This window comes from Mirounga angustirostris, unplaced genomic scaffold (assembly GCF_029215605.1).
Source record: "Mirounga angustirostris isolate CCGP_5_RB_7025 unplaced genomic scaffold, mMirAng1.0.hap1 SCAF_14, whole genome shotgun sequence".
Taxonomy (NCBI): domain Eukaryota; kingdom Metazoa; phylum Chordata; class Mammalia; order Carnivora; family Phocidae; genus Mirounga; species Mirounga angustirostris.
Window position 1 is genome coordinate 27122472 of NW_026991722.1, and position 21719 is coordinate 27144190.

The 21719-nt window shown below is 46.3% G+C and overlaps 1 protein-coding gene across 5 annotated transcripts in view; it reads right to left on the reverse strand.

Annotated features, from left to right (window-relative positions):
• Positions 1 to 3389: 3389 nt before the first annotated feature.
• The window catches only part of ARK2N (arkadia (RNF111) N-terminal like PKA signaling regulator 2N), a 93329-nt gene continuing 74999 nt past the window's right edge, over positions 3390 to 21719 (reverse strand). For 3 of the 5 annotated variants that reach the window (XM_045886777.3, XM_064577653.1, XM_045886782.3), the window contains one exon: positions 15110 to 17104. In XM_045886777.3, coding sequence (XP_045742733.1) covers positions 16915 to 17104 — 190 coding nt within the window. In that variant the 3' untranslated portion in view covers positions 15110 to 16914. Of the gene's footprint in view, positions 4270 to 12035; positions 12481 to 15109; positions 17105 to 21719 lie in introns of those variants that run through there. The other 2 variants (XM_064577651.1, XM_064577652.1) reach the window with 2 other exon arrangements.

Sequence of the window (21719 nt, forward strand, 5' to 3'; positions counted from 1 at the left end):
CAGATGGCTGGTGTCCAGAGCCCAGCTTCTTCAGCACTATAGTCCCTTTAGAACCTTCTGTGGGCACGAGCAACTCCCTCACCCTCCACATTCCCCTCGACTCATGTGTGCTCACAAGCCACCACTGCACTGAAGGTTGCTGCCTACCTGACACCACCTCCAGGAGGCTCTCTCGGATGCCCACCACACCGCCGCCGCCCCCGCCCGCCCAGGCCTGGGTTGGAGCAATGGTTCCCCTGCTTCGCTGCACATTGGAATCACCTGGGGATCTTTTTAAAAACCTGTGATGCCTGGCTCCCCCTCCCAGACATTGTGGTTAATTGGTATGGGGTGCTCCCAGATGACTCTCAAGTGCCGCAAAGTCTGGTAGACTCTGGCAGTCATTCTCAGATTGGGTGTGCACCAGCACTGACCCCGGGTTTCTGATTTTATATCCCTGGGCTCAGGCCCGAGACGGCCTTTCTAACAAGTTTCAGCTTCTGCTGCTGCTGGGACCATAACTGGAGAGCTGCTGAGCTCTGACGGTGTTGGTAATCGTCTGTGCGCTCCTCGGCCACCTCTGCCAGGCCCAGAGCTTTCTGCTCAGCTCTCCTCGGTAACCCGGGCCAGCACATGTTGGATGAGCGAGTCCATGAGACACCAGGCAGGCTTCGCATGGTGATCGGCACTCTGCAGCAATCCCTGCTTCTGCATGGAAAAGGAGCTGTACAAGCTGAGCTGTCTTGTACGGAGCACAGAGGGGTGGAATCCAGGGCCACAGATGGAAGAAAGGGCAGAGCTGGGGTTCCAGGAGGCAGCCTGGCTCCCAAGCCCACACCTTTAACCACTGTACTGAGAGATCCTATCCTAGGTGATCCCAAATCTATCCCCCTACCCCACCCCACCCCACCTCCCCGTCCCCACTCCCCTGGCTTAGATTCCCAGTGGGTTTCAGAGTACAGGTCTCCATCTACTGGTGGGTGTGAGTAGCATTTCTTAAATGACCAAATCTCGGACAGAACTGAACCACCTAGAAATAGATCAGAGTGCACCCATGTAGTAAGGGTATTGCTTAGCAAGATAAACATGTGCACAAACCAGTAATGATGTAAAATGTATGTCCAACTGTGGATCACCGTCAAAAGAGTCTGCCAAACCCTCGCGTAGAGAGCCTCCACCGAATCTCCAGGCAGCCAGCAGTTCTCCACTGAGCAGGAGACGGAGAAGAGCTAGGCTGCTCCCTGCTGGGCGCTTCCAGAATTGCATCAGGAGCCCTAAAACTGCCCCTTGGTGAGAGGGGGTCTGGTCTGGCCCTGTCTGGTGTCTGGGTTGGGGGGAGGCAGTAGCAATTTCCTCATGACCGATCAAAATACAAAATAATTTTTTGATGAAATACGAATTCATTTTAATCTCCAAACTAAATGCAGATCTCGTGGCGAGGGATGGTGTGGGTTGCTGACGGATTGACCAGCACCGGAGATGGAAGAGGTGCAGGGTCACCAAACGTTTCGCTACTGATTCTGAGCACCCAGATGAGAATCAGTAAGACTCGCATTTGTTTTCTTGTTGCAGAAGCAGGAGGGATGTGGCATCTAGAACAGATTAAGTAGCTACTCTGAGGCAGGTATGCATAGATCCTATTTCCTTAAATCTCTGTTCCTCCCTTCGTTCTCCTCACTGTACAGATGGGAGGCCGAAGGCCACAAGGCTGACAAGCAGGGGAAAAAGTTCCAGCAGCCAGGCCTCCTGACCTCTAAGCCGGGCCTCTGGAGACAGGAGGGGGTTGGGTGGGTTGCGATCCTTTTCCCACTCGGGCCTCTCTTCGGCCTCTAGCCTTGCTCTGCCTTTTCACTTCTCCCTCCACGGTCCCTGGAAGAGCTAATACCTTGCAAGGTGAGACTAGATCTCCGAGAGTGGGGTTTAGAGTAGCTGCAGTGAGTCTGGGCATAAATCGTCGAGGCCCTCACACCCCAACTGATGAAACTGTAGTGTTCCAGAAAGCACACTTTCATGCGTTTTAGCCATAACCACCTTCTTTTGGAGGCTGAATGTAAGAGGAAGCTCTCTTGTCTGCCGTGCACCTCAACGGATTGGGCAAAGCCTCAGGGCTGGGGAACTCAGGAGGACTGAGTAGGATGTGAAGAGGAAGAGCAAGGTGCTCACACAACGGCCCGAGGGTGGGTGCTACAGGACCCAGACCCACCCAACGAACCAAACGTTTGGTGTGAGGTGGTTCTGCAGGAGAGAAGGGTTTCACCTCCAAGCTTGAATCCGTGGCAGAACAGAGAGCACATGTAGACACGGGAACCAGGAAGCAGAGGTGACCCCAAAACCTAAACCCCAAGTCCACGAAGCTCTCGGGAGAGAACCCTGGGTCTCCACAAGCATTCCGCAGAGAAGGGGAGTGCCAGCTGGCATCTCAGGGGACACCTGAGGGCCCGCAATACCTTGTGCTCACCTCTGGAACACACCAGGCAAGAAAAAGGACAAACTTCCCAAGGAGGCTGTTCTGGGCGAGCAGAGCAATACAATCAACAACCATATATAATCTAGCATCAGGTAGTTCTTAACAAGCTTCCCGCCCCAACGCACCTCTGCCTTCACGTGCCCTGCAGGCAGCGGGCTCCTAGACTTGTAAAGAACAAAGAGGCCCCAAGTTAGCCCCTCAACAGGCTATGCTCTCTCCCCTACAGCTGCCGCCTTCCAGCCTCAGAGGAAGGTTTTCTTACCTGACCCAAGTTAGTGCCCCTGTGCTCTGGCTTTTGGTAGCACAGACGCCCAGGGGCTCTGTCTACCATCGGTCATCCCCATCCGTGCCCCCTGGTTCTTGATCATTGCACACGCAGGATGTTTGGTCTTTCTGGGATCTTTTCACATTCGCCCTCCTCTCTGCTGTTCCTGCTCGCTCGTCCCAGCAGCCGTTCCTGTCCTTCGCTTTCAAGCTCCTGGGATGGCTCTGTCCTTGTCCTCACTAACTGCTTTCCACTCGTGCCTCCCTCTGCACCAACCGACTTCTGCCCCTCGGGGCTGGCGGAACTGCTTGGGTGAAGGTCCTTGTTGCTAAACTAGGTAGGCAGTTATGGGTCCCGTCCTCCCCTGACCCACCAGCAGCACTGACCTGCCTGTCCCTCTGGCCCCGTGAAACTCTGGCTGTCACAGCACCACTCGCTCCCTGTTTTCTTTCTGCCCCTTCTGCAGCCCCTTTGCAATCTTCTTAGGACAGTTTCTCACCCTCAGCACTACTGACATTTGGGGCTGGGTCATTCGTTATGGGGATCTGCCCTGTGCCCTGTAGGATGTTTAGCTGCATCCCTGGCCTCCACTCACCACACGCCAGGAGCAGCATCCGCGCCCCCTCTACCCCTCCCCACCCTCTGTTGTGCCCACCAAAAACATCCTCAGGCATTGTCAAATGGTCCCTGGGGGGCAAAATGGCCCCTGCTTGAGAACCACTGCCATTAAAGGGTGCTTCTCTTTCACTGACCTCTTAATTATGGGTTTTCCCCGGGCCTGTGATTTTATCTGCCATCTTATGCTAATATATAAATCTGCATCTCCCAAAGTCCTGTGGCCACTGCCTGCCTCCTGTTCCCTAGATGCCTCTTCAGCCTGTCAGATGCAGAGTGGACGCAGACGCTTTCTTCTTGTCTTAGTTTGGATTCTCCCAGAAGCAAAGCCTGAGATGAGGACTGGGTACGGGTGGTTTAATCAGGAGGTGGTCTCAGGAAATGGGAATGAGGAACGGACAGTGAAAGAGCAAAGGAGGAAAAGCCAATGTAAGGTCCGACCACAAAGTCAGCGCTGGGAGCAGTGGGGGCTCACTTCCACTGAAAATCTCCTGAGACCTACAGAATGGCCCCCAGAATTGTCCATCCAAAAGATGTAAGGCTGGGCTTTCAGCTCCTAACCAGGGCATGTGAAGGGGGGACATCTAGCCAGTGGCTTCCATACTTCGCTGTTGAGGGCTGTCCCAGGGCCACTAACTCCCCGAACTTCTGGGCTGCGTGGAGCCATGCAAGCCAAACAGACCTCTGTGGCTTTGAGGAAAGTGCTAGAATAGACAGGAGAATGACGCGCTCCCTGTGCTTCAATGGGGGTGCTGTCAACAGGAGTGAAAGCTCACCATGAACGTCTACCGTGGCTGTAGCTGAAATCAGAGGGTGACCAAGAGGATGTGATGCAGGGCACCCAAAATGGTCTACCCCGGTCCGCCCCTTGCACTCCAACCCAAGTGTGTCCCCACGAAGTCCATTCCATCACCAAGTCTTCAAGGTAGTGGCCGGCCATAATCTAGTGAAAATAGTGTGTATGGGAGAGTCAGTGGGATTCACCATAAGCCACTCACTGGTGCAGCAAGTCGAGGCTGAAACTGCTGATCGTTACCCTCCTTCTCCACCACCTGTTCTAGATGTTTCTGTCAGCTAGTCGAGGTTGTCGCCTGACGGGGTGACTCAGACCCACATCCCTGAGCGCTCTGAGCCTCAGCGGGCGTGGCCTTGTCAGGCCATGGCTCTTGTCAGGGGCCCTTCTCTGACATGGCCAGGCTCAGAAGCCCTGCGTCCCAGCCACCCTCTCACCTGGTGCGAGTGGAGCAGAGAGAGCAGCGGGGAGAGGGACCAACCCGCCCTCCACCCTGGACCCCTGGACCCGTGTATTCACGCAACTGGGGACACAGCACCGTCCACCAGCTGTATTCTGGGGACTACGCCCAGCTGAGTGTCCTCCTCGAGCTGGGACGAGCTGTCCCAGGGCCCTCCTTAGCTGCAAACGGTCCCATCACTCTAGTCGGTCCGCTGCGGCCCGCAATTTGGTATGAACCAGACCAGCCGGTCCCGCCGTCCTGCACCCACTGTTGCACTTCCTTTGTCATAAAATGGGCCTCTTGATCTGAGGCGATGAGTCATCACATGTTACTAAATCAGGCAGTCTGTAAACACTCAGATTAACACCAGAGTAAGTATCAATCCCCAGAAGGGAGGATTAGCGGCTCTTTCCAGGGTGGGAGGGGCCCAACGTAATCAACTTCCGGCAAGCAGCTGGCCGCCAGTCAAGGGCTCGGGGCCTCTGTGCCCACAGACCAGTCAGCAGTGGCAGGGCCAGACCGCCTTCGAGAGGGAGCTGGTGCTGCTGGGCCCCTGCCTGTCTCCATCCGTCACCATGGCTACCCTGTGCGTGAGCTCAGCACGCAAGCCCAGGGATGGCTGAGGACAAGGCTGACCCTCCACAGAGCACCATGTTGTCCACATGGTGGGTGCACTCTGACGAGCATGAGCGTGAACACAAAGACCCACACGCTTTGTGTCCACGCCCATAGAACAATCCACACGCCCCTTCCCCAGGCCTCCTTGTCTCCCTCTTCTCGGCATTTTCTTTTCAGGCACCTGACCAACCAACCAACCCAACCAATGGCCACTGCACAAGATACATATCCTTATAAAATACACACTTCTCCCCCTGAACCACACTGAATTACAAGTGTTCTGCTTGAAGTTCTGCCCACCTGGAAAGGCTCCACGAACCACTGTCTTCCAGGGCTACCCTGCATGGGGCTTTAGTGAAACCCACAGTCCGTTTTTGGCCAACACCAGCATGTTGAACCAGGCCTAAAACCTTTCTTCCTCCATCAGCTGATCACAAGAAAATGCTTGGCACGAACTGAGAGAGAGACATCAATGCAACGGCGGGGGGTTGGGGCCGGGGGGGGGGGGGAAGGGGGTGTGCCTTGGAGGTCTGGAGAAGAGGCATATGCAGCGAGTTTGTTTGTGCAGCTTACTTGTGCCCCCTGGCCCTGCTGACACCTGATTCTAGATGTTGCCACTTCCATCTTTGAGTCGACTGAATTTATAACATGAATGGTACAAAACCCCGCTCGTGATGAGCAACTCCAAGGTCTCGGTCAACTCATGCCCTGTGGTCAGGGCCCAACAGCATGCTAGGAGCTGCTTTTCAAATGGGGACTAGAAAGCATAGTCCTGCTCCCGAACCTATAGGGTCCATGATACACCTCTCCTCCTGGGGCTTTGCCAGAGACTCCATGCTGCATCCTTACCCACCATGGATACCTCTATCACCACTGGACTTGCTGGGCTGCGTGGTCCACACAGAGCAGCTTGCCTGGGAGGCCGGCTTGCTGCAAAGCCCTTCCCTGCTCCAAGTCACTCCATGAATGGACTGGATTAGTATTTCCAAATATGCTATGTATGTGTCCCAAAGCCAAAGGGGTCCATCAAGTGCTCGGTCTCCTTCCTAACAGCAGAGGATACAAAGGACAATAACTTGTCCTCATCTTAGAGGAAGGTGACATGGGACACCCCAAAGCCTCTGCTACATTCGCCACACTTGATCCCTTTCTCGACCCCTCTTCAGCATTTCCTCCTCAATGGGAACAATAACCTGTGAGCCCCTCACTTCCTCTTTCTTCCTCATTCACATGCTCTGCACCACCCCAACTCTCTGTCACCAAGTCCTGAAGATTCTACCTCTTACATGGATTTCTTCAGTCAGACCTCTCCCTGTTCTTCTCACCACCTTGATGCAGCCTTCTTCGTTTATCTGCTCAATTCCTGCAGAAGCTTCCTAATCGAACCCCCCATTTCCAACCTCGAGTCTCTTCTAGTTCATTCACCCATTTTACCACAAGGGAGAGCTGCTCTCATTCCTCCCCTCTGCACAACACCTTAGTGCTCCCATCACTTCAGAGATACATCTTGATTGCACTGATGCCTTTCACTGTAGGCGGGCTGGGGGTAAGGTTCCTGTTCTATTGAGGAAGACCAGTACCCAGAGTGTCTGTGGGATGTTAGTGAGGCATTCAAGGCCCTTCCCCGCAGGGCTTCCAACTAGATCTCTGGCTTACTCCCCACCACTCACCCCATTTCTCCCAACTGGCAGCTTCTCTATTAAGCCAAACTTGCTCTTTCTCACCTTCATGCTTACCTAAGCTTTGTGCCTGGAACAACACCCACCACATCCGCCTCTCTCTACTTCCTCAGATCCCACAGTTCCTACCCCTCCCATGAACTTAGCCGTCACCTTCTGCAGGAGCTCTTTCCCTATTTGTTCATTCCATCCCAGTGCTGGCCTAGGCAGCCTTCCTTCTGTTCCCACTGCACAGAGCTCTGTCTCAGTGCCTGTTAGGCTTTGTGACAATGATTTGTTACTCCAGACAGAGCAATACTTGAGAATGAGGACTGGCTTCCAGTCACCTTCGTGTCTCTGGGGACTGGCGCAGTGCCCAGCGTATAGCGAGTATTTACTAAGGGTTTGCTGAACCAGTGAAATTTGCATGGTACGGGGGTAGCAAACTAGCAGCCTACAGGCTAAATCAGACCTGCAGGCAAGTTCTCTTTGGCCCACACACTTCCTGGCTGAGTGAGGTCAACTAGGATTGATCCAGGTTACAGGGCTGATGACACGGAACTGGCCTCTATTCCCTTTGGCTGACTGCCTAGCCAACTAGACATGTACTCAGGCAATACACCAGACCAAGGATGCAAGCGACCACAGCCCCTAGGATGCACCGTCCCTTACAGCGAAGGCTCACCTGCAGCTTTTCAAAGGCTCAGCAACCTGTACAGAATGAGGATTGGAGCACCAGACTTCCTCGGGCTCCCTGCTTTTTATCCCATGCAAAAGGACTGGGGGGGGGGGGGGTGGCAAGAGAGGTGGGGGTGGCACAGGTCCACCTTATTTTTATTTCTTCCTGTACCAACAGATCTACTCAGGTTGTATCTTTAGCAGGTCTGACCATGGCCACACAATATACACAGATCAGAAATTTCTCATTTGCATTTTAAAAATCCTGATTCCCTTTCTTTCTTGAAAAAAAATCCACAGACCTGACAACATCAAGCCTGCACTTTCTCACAAGAGATGCACCTTCCCCTTAGACAAGGCCCAGGCTCTCTGCACTCTGCCACACCCCCACTGGTCTAGCTCAATGATGGCTTCCATCGCCAACCCTGCTTTATCATTTGGGTCTGTAACTTCTAAAGTGCTTCGAATCATCCTCTGCTATTTTACGATCTTCTTTGATCGCCCCATGGTAAGCGTGCATGTATCCTCCTTTCAGAGAACAAAAGGCTGGGATCCAGAGAGGTGGCCGATGGTAGTAGGTCACAGAGCTTGTGAGCAATGAAGGCAGGATTCAAATCCAGACCTTGGGACTTTTTCCCCCCACCCCATGCCAGTTAGCACAGACACAAACTGTTGCTTGCCTTCTTTAAAGTACTTCACTTGTTTCGAGAATATTGTAAGGATTTAGTCTTGTTGCTGGGAAACTGTTAGCAACCTACAGCCTAGTTTTATTTGATCTACACACTTCCTGGTTGAGCTAGCCAAGTGACTGGGGCAGGGCTGGCAAGACAGAGGGCACAGCTTGGACGTCACTCACTCACCCCTCTAATGACAAGCCTGTAAGGCGGGTACTATCATCCCCACTTGATGGGTGGCACAGAGAGGTCCAACGGACTCAAGATGGGATCATCTGATTATACACTAGATTGGTTCTATCAGGTGTTAAAATGACAACATCCTTCAGTTGCAGTTGGTCAGCTGCCCCTGCCGAGCCGCCTGAGTGCCCTCACCACCGCCCTGGGCACTTCGTCAGGACCTGCAGGTTAGCCGTGACAGGGCTAATCGCACACCTGCTGCGGCAGCCTGTGACGGGCCGTCCTCCTTCTGGTGCTGCCTGGCTCGTGCCTACGCCGACAGGATTTGGACGATTTCATCAGAGGGGGAGGTTCACATTTGTAACTTCACAAACTAAGGTACTCTGCCAAGGGCCCAAAAAGCTGATTGGTAGAATTTAGTCATCCACTTTGGGGTGTGGGAGACTATAAATGGATGAAAGAGAACAAGTACTACCTGGCACAGCCTAAAAGCCAAGGTTCCAACACGTACGAGGCTCCTGATTTCTCCACTTCCTCACCGACACGTTATCTGACTTTTTTGATTCTAGCTATCCTAGGTGTGGTGAAGCGGTATTTCACTGTGGTTTTTTAAGATTTTTTATTTATTTTTTGACAGAGAGAGACACAGCGAGAGAGGGAACACAAGCAGGGTGAGCGGGAGAAGCAGAGAGAGAAGCAGGCTTCCCGCTGAGCAGGGAGCCCGATGCAGGGCTCGATCCCAGGACCCTGGGATCATGACCTGAGCCGAAGGCAGACACTTATCGACTGAGCCACCCAGGGGCCCCTCACTGTGGTTTTGAGGTGCATTTCCCTGATGACTAATGATATTTAACATCTTTTCATGTGTTATTGACCATGAATAGATGTATGAAGACAGCCAAAAACTGGAGAAAATGACACTAAATATTTTTTAGCACATAAACTAGTTTCTCTAGAACCATGGCTTTCCGTATCTTTTTGACTACAACCCCCAGTACAAAAAATGTGCTTTGTATCTTGACCCTTTGCACACATACATATACTTGTGTGTAGGTGTGTATCAGCATATAACAAAAGTTTCATGTAATAATACTGTCTGTTTTCTGCTGTGTTGTTCTATTCCCTTAAATAGATAAACAAAAGATGGTTTACAGACACTTGAACTGATTTCATGACTTCCCCATTTAGGCTACCACCAACGCTTAAAACCTGCTCAAGAGTATTATCCCAAGGTGTGGAATTTGTGGGTCATGAGACGCCTTAGTCAGCTCAGGATGCCATAGCAAAATACTATGGAGTAGGTGGCTTAAACAACAGAGATTTTTTTCTCACCGTTCTGGAGGCCGGACGTCCAAGACCAGCGTGCCAGCACGGTTGGATGTGGTAAGAGCTCTCTTCCTGGCACACAGCCTCCTTCTTACTGGGTCCTCACATGCGAAGCTCAGGTCTCCTCCTCTTCTTCTAAAAACACTAATGCTATCACAGGGACTCCCATGTAATCCAAATGTAATTACTGCCCAAGGGTACCACCTCCAAATATCATCAGACCAGGGAGTAGAGCTTCAACATACGAATTTGGGGTAGGGTAGGGGGGACATAAACATTCAGCCCATACATGGGGTATACACATATTCAGCTTTACTAGACAATTCCACTGTTTTCCAAAGTAGTTGTAGCAAGTTATGCTCACACAAAAAGACAAGTAAGTTGCCACTGTTCTGCGTCCTGGTTGGATTTAAATGTATTCCCGATCCTGCCTGTGTGAAATGGCATCCTGTAAAGTTAAGTATGTGTTTCCATAATTAGTAGTGAGCCCAACCAAGCATCTTTCCTATGTTTACTGGCCATCTGTAGTTTCCCGTTCCACAAACTATGAGACAGGGAATCTATCTATGGAAAAAGTTTCCATGGTCACTCCAGAGCCTGCGCTGGGACGCATACTCAAGTGTGTGGTTCTAAGGTTTAAATCTTTGACCACTTACCTAAGAGTAAAGGGACTCAACCAAATATTACCTTCTCAGGAAGACTTCCAATTCTTCTCAGGCCAGAGCACAAAGTAGAATCAGCAGCAAAAAGAATGAAAGAAAACCAGGTGGAGAAAAGAGGTTTTGTTTTTTTTAAAGCTAAAAAGTCCTAATTTGGACCATAGGAAAAATCTGTTCTTGCAAAGTCTAGCCATGCAAATTTGGAAAAGTTGTTATTCTTCTGTTCTCAGTCTTCCAATCTGCAAAATTAGGATAACAATCTGTACCACTCCTTATTCCCATGTGGAAATTTTGAAATAAACATTCTTTTAAAACTTTGAAAATAAAAGAGATTGTCAGAAGTCAAGGTTCTGCGAGCGTTAGTCATCCGATGCCTTCCAAAAGCCTAAGAGGACAGAACTGTAGTCCTCTGAACAGCTTCCTGGAGTGAGCCGCTCTCCTAAATTCTTGCCTGAAAAGCCCGATGGCTTTGCAGAACAACAAATTAACTCCTAAAAGAACACGGCCCTACCTTTCAGTCTCAGAAAAGAGATCTGAGAAATTCTTCATTTTACAGGTATAGAAATTAACTCCCTTAGGTGGTCAGATAGTCTTTCAAGGATCTCCTAGTCTGATTCAAGCTTTTCATACACTAGCCACCACACCCTCCCCTCTGGTCTAATGGCCCCTGGTGCTCCAGGTCCTAAGTCCATCCTAATGCCAGACTTGCTTGCTTCAGACTCCATTACAGGTGTGAGGGCTCAACAGTGAACAATACTTCACCTTCCCACCCTTAGAATGGAGTCATCACGGAAAGGAAACAGAAATGACTCCTCTCAAGTGTCAATTCTCAAAAGCACGAAGGAAAAAGCTGGTATCCTATAGCTTCTTTCACTAAAGAATAAGAAGCTAGATCGATATAATTTACAAGCAAAGGGTATTCCCAACCAGCAGGCCAGGATCTGAGGTCACATGGGTTGCTGCTGCCACAGCCCCCTTCTGAGGTTTGACTTCACTGCGAGCACTCGTGCTGACCCTTCACTCACCCACCCCACCAAATGGGATCGCAAGGCTAGGCTGAAACAAAGAAACAGTGAATCCTCATCACACAAAGGGATCCCTGCCTAAAGCCCCTCCATCTACAAGGCCTGCGCCTGCGCAGAGATGCACCATTGCAGCACCGAACTGAATAGTGCCACAGCCTCTGGAGCAAATGGGTGCTCTTTCTGCATCTCTAGGAGGTGCACAATCATCATCTGCATCTTTGTCCGAGCCCACTGTTCTTTCCGGTATTTTCTACTGCCTTCTTCTGCTCCAAGCAGATTCTCCCAGCCAAAGCTCCACCATAGCCCAGGAACTTCCCAGACTCTGTGACTCGGTGCTCTCAAACATGGGAGTTAAGAAAGTCATACCTACCAATGACCTAGGAAGTTCACTCCTTCCTAGATGAGGAATAGAGTTAAAACAAAACCAAACCTAGGGGCACCTGGGTGGGTCAGTTGGTTAAGCGTCTGCCCTCGGCTCAGGTCATGATGCCAGGGTCCTGGGATCAAGCCCCGCATCAGGCTCCCATGCTCAGCAGGGAGCCTGCTTCTCCCTCTGCCGCTCCCCCTGCTTGTGCGCTCTCTGTGTTAAATAAACAAAATATTTAAAAAACAAAACAACACACACACACAACCAAACCTAGAAGAGGTTCACTTTACTTCAGCTGCAAAATTGGAGCCAAAGAGCTATTTATATATTTGGTCAAGTATTATCTATAATTTTTCTCAGGAGTAAGGTTACAAATAGCTGTCATCTACCGTGAAAAACACACCAATAAGGCAAGGCGAGGCCAAAAGCCAGCCAAGCGTAGAAGGAGAAAGGCAGAATGAGATTAAGAACTAGCCACAAATTATTTTACTTACTCATTCTATAAAAGTGGCATCCAAGGGCAAAAGGGATCAAAAGCAAGGACCAAGATAAACAGTTTTCTTCTGGAGTCCAAGAAAAGAAGAGTTTCTCATACGCGCTAACATGCCAAGGTCTCAGATACAAGGTAGTTCAATAGAACTGTTCCAGAACGCGGAAAACATTTCCCAACTGCTAACGCTGTATTTCCTCATTGTTAATGGACCCCTTTCCAGTGCAAGTAGAACTAAGAATTTCTGAGGAACATGAAGAGATCCAGGAGTGGTATTTTAGTAAAGACAGGCCTCATTCTCCCCAGTTCCTTGTTCCCTTTAACATGAGAAAAGTCATGTGATGTTAATATGTAGTTACTATAATTTTTATAGCTAAATAAAACCCCGAATATAGAACCAAATTAAAGGACAAGTTCTTTTAGGCTGTTCTGAAACCGCCTATATTTGATTCGATGTTCAACCACATGCCAAGTGCACGCAGTTGCGCAGCTGGTGCTGGCCCCCGGGAAGTAACTGTCCGCTGAGTTTTCTGCCCAGGAGCAAAGGTGCTAGGAAGCTTTCTGCTCTCTTTGAAATCTCACTGGTCCTAGCTGGAAAGGGAGGCAGGGGCTACAGGAAAGCCAGTGCAAAGCTACTTGTATCTAGATGTAACACACCAACAGCCACATGCAAAACATCTTGGGAGTAGGATACAGCTACTGCTTGGAAAAAGTCGGCATACCAATAAGATCTGTTAACAAAATATAATCCACTTTCACATCCAAAAGCTAACTTAGGAGCTGCTCCAGACACCATCTAATTAACTGAAGCAGATAGAAAAAAAATCCTCAGAAATTATCATTGTTTAAATACACTCTATTTTATTTTGTCTTAAAATAGTTTAACCTTTATGCTACAGACTTATTTCAAAAAACAGAAAATCTTATCTTGCACCAAAAAATATATATATAACACTCTGTTTTATTATTTTTTTTTCTCCAAAGACCATTAAATACTAAATGGAAACAAAAACTAAATAATGAATGTAAAGAAGAACTAAATTTTGTTTTAAAAACTAGAGTTGCACATTTTAAAACATTAACTCTAAGCAATGATTTGTCGTCACTGCATCAAGTCCACGCTCACACTCCAGCAACAGCAGACCTGTTAACCACCAAGTGCATTGGTTCCTAGCCATACAATGGCTAACATTTCATTTTCATGGTAAGAGGAGCAAAAGGCTTCATAGGACCTTTGTACTCTTTAAAAAACAAAACAACAAAAATATTTCCTAGTTATCCAGTGATTTTTCTTTTAAGATCACTACCCTTTAAAATTTGTTAAAAGAATAAGATGTAGTGTTTTAAATAAAATGAAAAATACAACAGCATTGGACTAAAATACGTGATTATTTTAAACAAACAGTGCACAATCTGAGGAAGTTTGGTTAGGGCGCAATCATTTATATATATATACATGGAAGTCACATCATACACATACTGGAAAACAGAAATTACGGGCTCCTTGCATTTGAAAAAAAAGTTTAAACTAAAAGACAACATTGTGTCCCCAGCTCTTTCAAAAACCTTGTGACACAGTATAAAAAGCAGGCAATAAATTCATTTTTAAGTTAACTACGGTGCTAATCTGCTAAAAGTAACAGTGAACAACTGACTAACTTAGCAAATCAGAGGGTTCATATTCATAATTGAGAACAATAAAAGCAGAGTTGATGCAATGCTCAGTTGTAACGAATACTGGAGTCCATTCAGTCTGGCCCCTTCCATCAGAATGAAAAGACAGCTACTGGTGAGCAGCACGTACGTGTTCTAGGGCAGCAACAAGGACGCAACAGCCAGTTCTTGCTCTGTGGTTTCAAACTGGAGGGCAGGAAGGGACTTAACTGAATTTGTGCCACAATCCAACCTGTGACCCGAGTGCACCACTTTAGCAGAGCTTTGAACAATGTTCTGTGAGGCATAAAGAAGTACTTATGCTACCAAATCCAACACTTTGGTTAACAACAATCCCTTTAAAAGAAATTTCAAATGTCACAGGAGTTGTTACCCACACAATTTTATCAGTACAATACCTTGCCGGAAACCACACCCCCCCTCTTCTGGATCTGGCAATGAAAGAAGAGTTGAAACAGAGTCTCTCTCTGGTTAGTAGGTGGAAAAATCCCAACCCTGCAGGGGAAAACAGTTGACTGTCTCCACCATCCCTTCCCCTCCCCCTTTTGCATATTAATTTCTAAATCCCTGTTCTGGTGCATCAAGTCAGGTAGTCAGGATGCTGGAACGGGGGCAGGTGCGGGAAAAGTGCGACCTGGTGTAAAGGCAAAAGGCCACAGAAGAGCTTGGTTATGACTCTGCTCTCTGCTCCCAATCCAGAGTGCACACAGCACACCAGAAGAATTCTCTCTAGAGGATGACTACTAGGGGCTAAAGAAAATATGTCATGGGAAATCACCTGCTGTGTGGAACTGGACAAAACACACTATTAACATAAGAATAGGTAATGCGAAAACATTCTTTAAAATGGGGCTCTGCCCTGATGCTGGGGAAAAAGTAAGCTGCAAAAACTTCAAGTCATATAATCCACTCTATTCTTTTCCCAATGATTTTCCTGGAAAACACAGACCAGAAATTGTACATTTCTGCTTTGTCTAGCATTTTAATTCAAGTCAAAAACAACGTGTAACAGTAAAATTCAATAAATTAATCCTAAAGTAAAATATGAAGGTCCAAGGATACACCAGTAGTGAATCTGCAGAAGGTCCTATTTCGCTCTGGCCTCTGGATCTTTGGTTTTTGTCTAGAACTGTGGCCATGTGAGAGACTTGATATATGAGGTGCTAAAACTGGAGGTTCATGATCTTTTATAAGCCTGATCTATTAAAAGTAGATTGACAGGAAAATAAAAAGTTGATGAAGAACAGAGGCCAGATCAAATGAGAGGCTATCAGAGAAGATCAAAGAACACACGCTTATATCCACTCCCATGGAAGAGGTACATGGAAGAACTAAAGCAGCAGGAAGAAGGGTAAAGGACTAAATGAGTCTTTACCAAAAAAAAAAAGAAGAAGAAGAAGAAGAAGAAGAAGAAGAAAAGGCCAGGCAGGTGGAGCCAGGCAGACTCTGACGCATGTGCACGCAGGGGTGTCCCCATTTGTCTTGGCAGCCCCGCTGCACCTACCCTGCACCGTGCCTTACGCAGGACAGGTACTTGGTACATGTGTGTCCACTGATTGACAATTGAAAATGGTAGTTCCATGCTCTTATGATAAGGGAGAGCCACCAAGGCATTTGGGGAGGGAAGCAAAGGGCTACAGCAATGTTATATGGCAAGTATGGAAACAAAAGAAAAGCAAACAAAAACCACAGAAAAACAAAAGATGAGGTCTTCTAAGCCAATAGCACTTCACTCCTCCCTGTGCACAGTACATAGTGTTCTAACTAGGTATTGCTTGTAAAAGAATTCACTAGTAACTACAACATGTTAGAGGAAAAAAGGTAGTTAACTAATGCCACACAACTCCAACACTGGCATTTCCTGAGTTCCCTGAAGCTCCTATCACCCTTTGCTTATTGAGAGACTGTAAAACCTACAGTGTCATTTATGTGCTTTGCATCTGGTTTCTTATGGTGCATTTTGCTTTTTCCACTTTTAGATGGTAGAGGAGAAGAAGACCCAAATATAGCATCAAGTCTATTTCAGCTCAAGTGTTGAACAGTTGTTCCTCCTCTATGAAGAGACCAGCTATGAAAGAAGGCACTGTCTTCTCAGACTTGTAAGTGCCCACAGTCTAAGAGGTGAACGCAACTCTTCATATTCTACCTAAATAATAGGTATCTGTGTTCTCCCGTTATTTGAACAAACCAGGAAAAAAAGTTGAGGGAGAGAGATTTTCCTACTGATCTCTCAATACTCTCCTCCCATGCCCAGAAAACCTCATGGTGGGTATCTATCTGAAATGCCTCTGCCCCAAAAGCAGACATTTTACAAAGAGTTATGAATTATTGCAACAAGGAGACCAACTAAGTCACCTTAGCAGTATTTATAAACACAAAGGGCCATATCAATTATTTGTATTGTGGGAAATCAGCCAGGAGCAAAGTCAGGAAAGAAGGCAGAAGACTTAAGCTAAAAGAAAAGTAATACTTCTGTCTTCTATTTTTAAGGACAGGTTTTCAAATGCACATGCCCTACTAGGTGCCAAGAAGGACCTGACTAAATGTGTGCAAATGCCCTAAGGTAGGAGTGCCAATGGGTGGGCTGACAGTGGTCAAGTCTAGATATTAATTTTATTACACAGAAAAATAAATACAAGATTCAAAAACTGAAATCCATTTCACCTGGTAATTAAAATATTATTCTAAAAGGAAGGCAGAGTTTCCTAAGATCAAAAGTCACCAAGTAAAATGAAGCTCTCTAATAAATTCATCATCCTCATATTTCTACTGAGGGAAAGAAGAAATTCTTTTCTCTGTGCTAAGTTATTTTCCTAAGTGACTTCTTTTAATTTAAAAAAAAAAAAAAAAAGGAGGGGAGGGGGGCAATTTTCCATGAGTTTCGATTATACAAATGCCACAAACAGCTTCTGAGGCTGAAGCTATGACAATGAACTTCCATGTCACAAAGAGGAGGAGGAGGAAGTGGAAGGGAACAGTGCAGAGGAAACACAGTGACCTTGTATTACAGTAGGTATTTACGTCTGCTATCCTCATCCAAGGTAAGATCAACAACTTCCGCGGGTGAAGCCCAAGTCTGCTGGGGAGTCACAGCGGTCCATGACTGTGTTTGCCGGGTGCTGACATACTGCGTGCCGGAACCGTGCTTCCACGACGAAACACTCTGAATCACACCTCCTCGAGGATGAACACACCTGCAATCGAGGTGAAGAGCAAAAGCATAAGCCTGGTTAATCCCACCACAGGGAAAACAGAAGGCAATATGGCTTCAGTAGCACCAACTGATACTTTTACAAAGATAAGCCTACTGTGTGAGTTCATGAAACTCACAACCAATATCCTTCCCATCCTCCTCCCTCTTTGTCTTCCTTCCCGCCTCTCTCAATTTAGCCTAAAAACAGACAAGAGTCTTGTCTCAGTCAGAAACTCCTGAGTTATGTCTAGATCTGTTACTGAAATGGACAGATAACAATGTTTCTCTTAACACAATTAAACCTCTGGGGTCTTCAGGACAGGGCAGAATATAAATCCAGAGCAAAATTAAGATACCCAAACAATCTTAGTCTAACCAAATGAAACAGTAAGAAATATACGTATAAGCTGTTCTCCTAAGTAAGTTCTATGCCATCCTGGGAATAGTATCTTCCAAGAGAGTAATAGTAATACTCCTTTACAGATTGGATTTCTAGGAGTCTGTAAGTACTAGGTCATGCATAAAGGATCAATTTCCCTTACCCTGAAGGTCACAACAGAACACCTGGTTCATTCATCTGAACTGCTTATGTGTTTTATGTCTTAGTTCAGGGAAAGTTAACAAGGCTGAAGTGCTCCATCTGTTAAGGTCCTCTAAAAGTGTTTTATCAGAGGGACAGAACTGCCTTGTTGATAAATCTCACCAAGAGTTCACTGGAAGAAAACGGTTTCTGCAACACTGACATAATGAATTCCACATTCCAATCAAATGCTAGAACTGTGAGCCTCCTGGATGAATCACTGAGGGACTCTGGATTCTGATGAGTGGAAGGCAGGCCGCTCAAGCTTTCGGTGCTACTTTGGTCCTCACATCTAACTTACTGACCAGAGCCTGCGTAATATATGTGAAAGTGACAGCTGGTAGGATTCTAGTCACATAAACTACTACAGTGGGTCTTGAGCAGCTGCTCAAACAGGCTGCGTACAACGAGTGGTGCTGGATCACTGGAGAATTCCAGCTCTGCCCACTGCTACCTGCACTACCAGATGCAAAAGAACATTAGGGTAACAATGGACAAGATTTAGTTGCAAAACTGCTGAAGGACTCTTAAGACCCTGCAAAGAGGCCTTGCTCCTACAAAGGTAGCCTAAAAGTTACTCCCTTACCAAGAGAGGTGCCAAAAAACAGATCCCCTGGGGCCAAAGCAAGGGGCAGACCGTAGATTTGTTACCATACCAGAAGCCCATTATCTGTTCAGAATGGGCAAAGTAGCTATTAACCCAGGGGCTACTATGGTTTCAAAGATTAGCTAGTGAAAAGGACTAAAATATGAGACATAAAATCCAAAGACTAATCCAGATCTGTCCAATCCATTAAGTACACTCAGATGAAGTGATCTTGTAATCTCAGAAGAATGTCAGCCAAAGGAGTCCATGCAACATTTATAGAAATAGTTTTGATGACTGATGGCACTAGCATACTGAGTTTCTTAGCAGCCTCACCTCATTTGACAATCCCAACAGACCTATGAGGTAGATGGAGAAGTTACTATCCATACTCAACCAAAAGGGAAACCGAGGATTCAGGTGGTTACATGATTTGCCCAGGGTCACACTGCTTGAAAGTGGTGGGCCAAAGAGCTGCAAGCCAGGTCTGATCTTGAGTCCACTGCTTTTCACATCAGCTTGTCGTTTTACAATGTGTGTATTAAATTAGATAAGGCAAAACATAATGAGTGCAAAGCAGAGTGCAAAAATAGGCCCAGATTAACAATTTAAAAATATAAAGTTCTTCAACAATTCGAAAGCTCACCTGTACAAGTACAAGAGGCTAGAACTTAGTAGAATTCAGAGAATGAATGGCTACAGAGAGAATCAATGCAATCTTTGGCAGAATTCCTAGAAATATCTCCAAAATAAAAGAGGTATTTAGGGGGCACCTGGGTGGCTCAGTCAATTAAGCGGCTGCCTTCGGCTCAGGTCATGATCCCAGGGTCCTGGGATCAAGCCCCGCCATCGGGCTCCCTGCTCCCTCTGCCTGCCTCTCTGCCTACTTGTTCTATCTCTCTGTCAAATAAATAAATAAAATCTTTAAAAAAAAAAAAAAAAGAGGTATTTAGTCCCAACTGTTACTCTGCACTGCTCCCTAAGTAATCATACAAGGGAGTGGCTTTAAAAAGGATCTGATCCAGGGGCTCCTGGGTGGCTCAGCTGGTTAAGCGTCTTGACTCTTGACTTCAGCTCAGGTCATGATCTCAAGGTTGTGAGACTGAGCCCGGTATCGGGCTCCCAGATCATAGTGGAGTCTGCTTGAGAGTTTCTCTCTCCCTCTGCCCTCCCCACCCCACGCTCACTCTCACTCTTGCTCTCTTGAGTGCACTCTCTCTCTAAAATAAATAAATAAATCTTTAAAAAATAAAATAAAAGGGATCGGATCATTTTACGGAAGAGAAAACCAAGGCCAAAAGACAACTGTCCAGGGTCTTAAGCAAGTTAAGCACAGGATCCCAAAAAAGGTCTCCATCAGGGAGTTTATTTTCCACTAAGTAACTATGCCTTCCTCAGACTGCACCTGAAGCACTATACTATGTCTGATTGTAAGGAGCACTGCCTGGCCCCTGGGAATCATTCGATAAACAGCAAAGCAGATTCTAGAATATACTCAGAGTAGGAGAGTTAGAGGTGTAGAGACAGTATATACCACTGAGGACTGGTAGACACAGAAAGGAGAATAAGGAGATGAGGCACTTCAACTATCTGAATTAGATCACTTCTGTAGTTATGTTACAAATGAATCCAGTTACTAGAAACCAACTTGGACTACTTTAAGCAAAAAAGAGAATTTGCTGAAAAGACACTTGAGCACCTCAAAGAACCTAAGGATGATGGAATAACTAGGTCTCATTCATTTGATTCAAGCGTCAACCCTCTCAGTCTGTTTCTCTCATTTCAAAATTTTAGATTCTCTGGATTATGTGATGATCCCATCTTCAGTCAAAAGCTTTCTCAGCTCCTATTTAACTGCAACTGGAAGGTCAAATCCCAAAGAAGAGAGACTCACCATGGAAGAAGGTGGCTACTCCACCTTATACAGAGATCTCAAGAGCAAACTAACAACCACGAATCAAGTTTATGGAGGGAAGTTTTAGATGATCATTACTACACAACAATTGCAGCTAATGGAATACACTGCCTTTTAAATGTTCAAGCAAGTGCTAGGGTATCTGTCAGGAATATTAAAGAGTATTCTAAGATGACTTCTAAGGTTAGTACTGACTTTAAGATTTTGAATACAGGCAAAACTCTCCTTTTAGAAGTGAGGCTGGTAGCACAGGGGGCACAATGGTGGGAAGGTTGTAAATGGAAGATGGCACAGGAGGGATTTCTGTTTCTTGATTGGAACACTAGTTACCTGAGTGTGGGCAGTTTGCAAAAAGTAAAATGTACACTTACAACTTTTCTGTGTGTGTTATAAGCCAATAAAACATTCAAGAAATTTTTTGTGATTTAATGACCTCAACCTCCTTGAATAAAATGGTAGCTAAGACATGGATGAGGCCTGAATAAGGCTTTTACCACATTTCCTTTTTAAGTACAGGGCAAAAAGACTCAAGCTGGTAAATAAAAGGATGCTGGAGAAACATTTCAACTATTTTACAAGATGGTGTACATTATAGATCAACTTATACCAGATAGGGACGGAAAAAATTTCAGGAGGAAAAGGGACCAGAACAATTGTTATCAGCCCTATAGAGATGCCCTATAAAGAAGGATATGAGAGGCTCAAATTTCTGGTAAGCCTAAGAACATAAAATACAGTTTCATGGATTATCACAAAACCCTTTTCTGTATGATGAAAGATCTGGCATGGGAACATACTCAGCTGTTTTTTAATTGATCCAATCCAATTCTAGGGCAGATACAGGCTGTGCTTTTACAAAGCCATTTATCTGTGTATGATGGGCAATAGGCATAAAACATAACCTAGAGTCATATTTTGGGTCCTGTACCCAAGAAAATGCTTAGGACTCACTTTCCCCCCAAAAAACCTACTTTATAAATAATAAGTTTTGAAAGAATAATTTCCTACTCTTCATATACTGAAACCAATAAAGGAGAGACTTCACAGTGGAAAAGAAAAAATACAAAAAGAGGGCAGGCTCTGATGATCAGCTTTTGATACAGTTAACTTACTATCCTAAGAAAACAACATTAAACATTAATCATTTTTGCTCTCATTTACAGAGCATGAACGTGACCTCTTAGATAACATTCCTACTTGTTTTTCCTAACTGAAGATGAAATGAATCCTTGGCTTCAGGGAAATGCCTGTCTGTCTCCCTTGCTTTTTTGAAGACTGATGTTTGCAACTGGTTCTAGGAAGCAATCAGTCTTAAATGCAAAAGGATTCTAGCATCAGTTCTTCTGTGGAGGGATGAACCAACATTAAGACAAATGAACACAGGATCAAAGACTATGGTGAAATGAGGTAAGGATCTGATTATTCCCAAAAGCTTCACAGGACAGGTACCAAAGAAACTGTTCCAACAGTTCCATAACAGAAAGGCCTGTTCTGTATGCATTCATATGCATTCATCTTCCTAAGGCAATTACCAA